Source organism: Dipodomys ordii, unplaced genomic scaffold, assembly GCF_000151885.1.
Source record: "Dipodomys ordii isolate 6190 unplaced genomic scaffold, Dord_2.0 Scaffold14, whole genome shotgun sequence".
NCBI classification, from domain to species: Eukaryota; Metazoa; Chordata; class Mammalia; order Rodentia; family Heteromyidae; genus Dipodomys; species Dipodomys ordii.
The window spans coordinates 4,828,196-4,830,880 of NW_012267230.1; the positions used below are offsets into that span (position 1 = coordinate 4,828,196).

Genomic DNA, 2,685 nt, shown 5'->3' on the forward strand with positions numbered 1-2,685 from the left:
GTCCAGACAGGAAAGTCCTTGAGACTCTTAGGTCCAACCAGCAAAAAAGCTAGAAGTAGAGCTGTGGCTCAAGTGGTAGAGCATCAGCCTTAAAGCAAAAAAAAAAAGCCAAGGGAGAGTATGAGGTCCTGAGTTCAAGCCCCAGTATCAGAGCCGAAGGAAGGAAGAAAGGAAGGAAGGGAGGGAGAGAGAGAGAGGGAGGGAGGGAGGGAGGACAAGCCACAGTGTCCCGGGGTTTCAGCACCATCTGTGTTAGGCGAGGGCTTATCAGGAGTTCTGAGAGAGGATGCATCCCACAGAAACATAACATTTTCTCTCTCTCTCTCTCTCTCTCACACACACACACACAATCACATTCATTTGCATACACACATATACCCTGACACACTCAAATATAATCCACACTCACTCACACAGTATACGCTTCCCCCCCACTCTCCTATACACACACATATACACTCACTCACACATACACTCACACTCAGAGACCAGAAGCCCCCTCCCCGGCCCCCCATCCTCAGCTCCTGGGGCATCACAGCACAGAGGATTCAGACCTCGGGGTCCTTTATTCCATGACACAGAGGGGGCTGGGACAGAGAACTTCCTTCTCAGGCAGAGCGTCAGAAGGTGCAGAGTGTCGGGGACACAGACTGGACCCCGAAGAAGTGACAATAAGTTAGGGGTTCTCAGGCCGCCTGCTCAGCCCTCCCCAGAGTTGCTTCTGGGATGTCTCAGCTGCCACACAATGGTGAGTTCAGGAGGCCGGGGGGACCGGAGGGCCTCAGAACCATGGGGCGCAGGCCTAGATATTGGGGTGGTCAGGAAAGAAGTCCTCAGGGAGGGCCTGAGCCGGCAGCCAGGCCACTCACCAGGGCCCGGGTTCAGTTCCTACACGTTCTCATAATCCGGAGCCTCTCCTTCTTCTTCCTCCATCTCCAGGGGGCGCAGGGCGGCTGTGAGGGAAGCAGAACAGGGCAAGTTGGTGTTCACCCTGCAGTCTATCTGTCTGGGTCGCAGCAGCACCCCATTCCTGCCCCCACACATACCAGGCTCCGTCCGAGACTCTGGCGGCAGATCTTCAGACACGTTCACATACTCCCGGCTGCCATCTGTGGGGACAGCTCAGAAGGAGGGCAGCCAGGCCACATGGAGTGGGGTGGGCAGGATCCCCGAGAGAGGGAAAGGGGCTGGGGGCGGCTGGGGGGGGCAGGGGTCACTCACCCAGGGACGCTTCGCTGCTCTCAGGGACGTTCACATAGTCCTCACCAAACTCCACTGTACAAAAGCCATCAGAAGCCACCCGCTGTCACTCCCGGCCCACCGCCACCTTTCCCAGGGGCCCAAGGACAGACACTCTGAGACTCCACTACAAGCCACCCCAGCTAAGCCCACAGGGTGCAGAGAGAACATTCTAGCCAAGTAAGAACAGTGGCCGGGGCAATGATGGCTGGGGACAGAGGCCCCCCTCGGACCGGTACCAATAGAAGGAAGGAACAGGACAAGCCAGCCATCCTAGCTACTCAGGAGGCTGAGATCTAAGGATCCTGGTTCGAAGCCAGCCCAGGCAGGAAAGTCTGTGAGCCTCTTAATCTCTAATTAACCACCAGACAAAAAGGAAGTGGCGCTGTGGTTCAATGTTGAAGAACGCTAACTTTGAGTGAAAAAGCTCAGGGACAGCACCCAGGCCCTGAGTTTGAGTCCCTCTACCAAACAAAGAAGGAAGAAGAGGAGGAGGGGGAGGAGGGAGAGGAGGAGGAAGTGGAGGAGAAGGAGGAAGAGCAGCAGCAGCAGCAGCAGCAGCAGAACAGGCAGCCACAGTATAGGAGGGCCCCAGCGACTCAGGGCAGCTCAGAGTGGAGGACTTTGGCATCATGTATGGCCCAACTGATCCCCCATCTTCCCCAGGCTGCTCTCCAACACTGCCTTTGCCACTACTTCCCAGGTGCTGGTTGCCCTCTGGCTTTTTGGGTCTTCAGTGAGGAACTATGTGAATAAGATAGGCTTAGGAACCAGAGAGCCCAGTTCAAATTCATCCCTAGGAATAGAGCAACCTCAAGTTACCTAGGCTCCGTTTCCTGAGCCTCAGTTTCCTCATCTGTAAGTCAGTAAAAGAAGCCATCTCACAGGGATTTTGCCAGGATTAAGCAGTGAATAGTTAAATAAGGCCTACGGCACATCCCAGGCCACCAAAGGTCTATTATATAAATCAATCCAGAGCCAGCACACTCGTGCATGCATGTAGTCCCAGCCACCCAGGAGGATGAAATAGCATCGCTTGAGCCCAGAAGTTCTAGGCAGGCTAGGCTACATATCAAAAATGTCTCCAACTCAGAGGGTAGTTCAAAGCCAGCCTGAGCAGAAAAGTCCCCGAGAGGGCTGGGAAGTTGGCTCAGTGGTAGAGCGCTTGCCTTGCATGCCTGAGGCCCTGGGTTCGATTCCTCAGCACTACATAAGCAAAAAGAAAAAAGCCGGAAGTGGCCCTATGGCTCAAGTGGTAGAGCACTAGCCTTGAGCTGAAGAGCTGAGGGACAGTGCTCAGGCCCAGAGTTCAGGCCCCACAACCGGACCAAAAACAAACAAACAAACAAAAAGTCCCCGAGAGACTCTCAACCTCCAACAAACTACCCAGAAAAAGCCAGAAAGTGGTACTGTGGCTCAAGTGGTAGCGTGCTAGGTGCTAGAGGA

General features: G+C 54.6%; 1 protein-coding gene across 2 annotated transcripts in view; it reads right to left on the reverse strand.

Annotated features, from left to right (window-relative positions):
- Nucleotides 1-547: 547 nt before the first annotated feature.
- Lat (linker for activation of T cells) overlaps nt 548-2,685 on the reverse strand; it is a 17,215-nt gene continuing 15,077 nt past the window's right edge. For both annotated transcript variants that reach the window (XM_013011150.1, XM_013011149.1), the window contains exons 9-11: nt 1,222-1,275; nt 1,047-1,109; nt 548-953 (exon numbers count right to left, since the gene is read on the reverse strand). In XM_013011150.1, the coding sequence (XP_012866604.1) occupies nt 889-953; nt 1,047-1,109; nt 1,222-1,275 (182 nt within the window). In that variant the 3' untranslated portion in view covers nt 548-888. The remainder of the gene's footprint in view (nt 954-1,046; nt 1,110-1,221; nt 1,276-2,685) is intronic.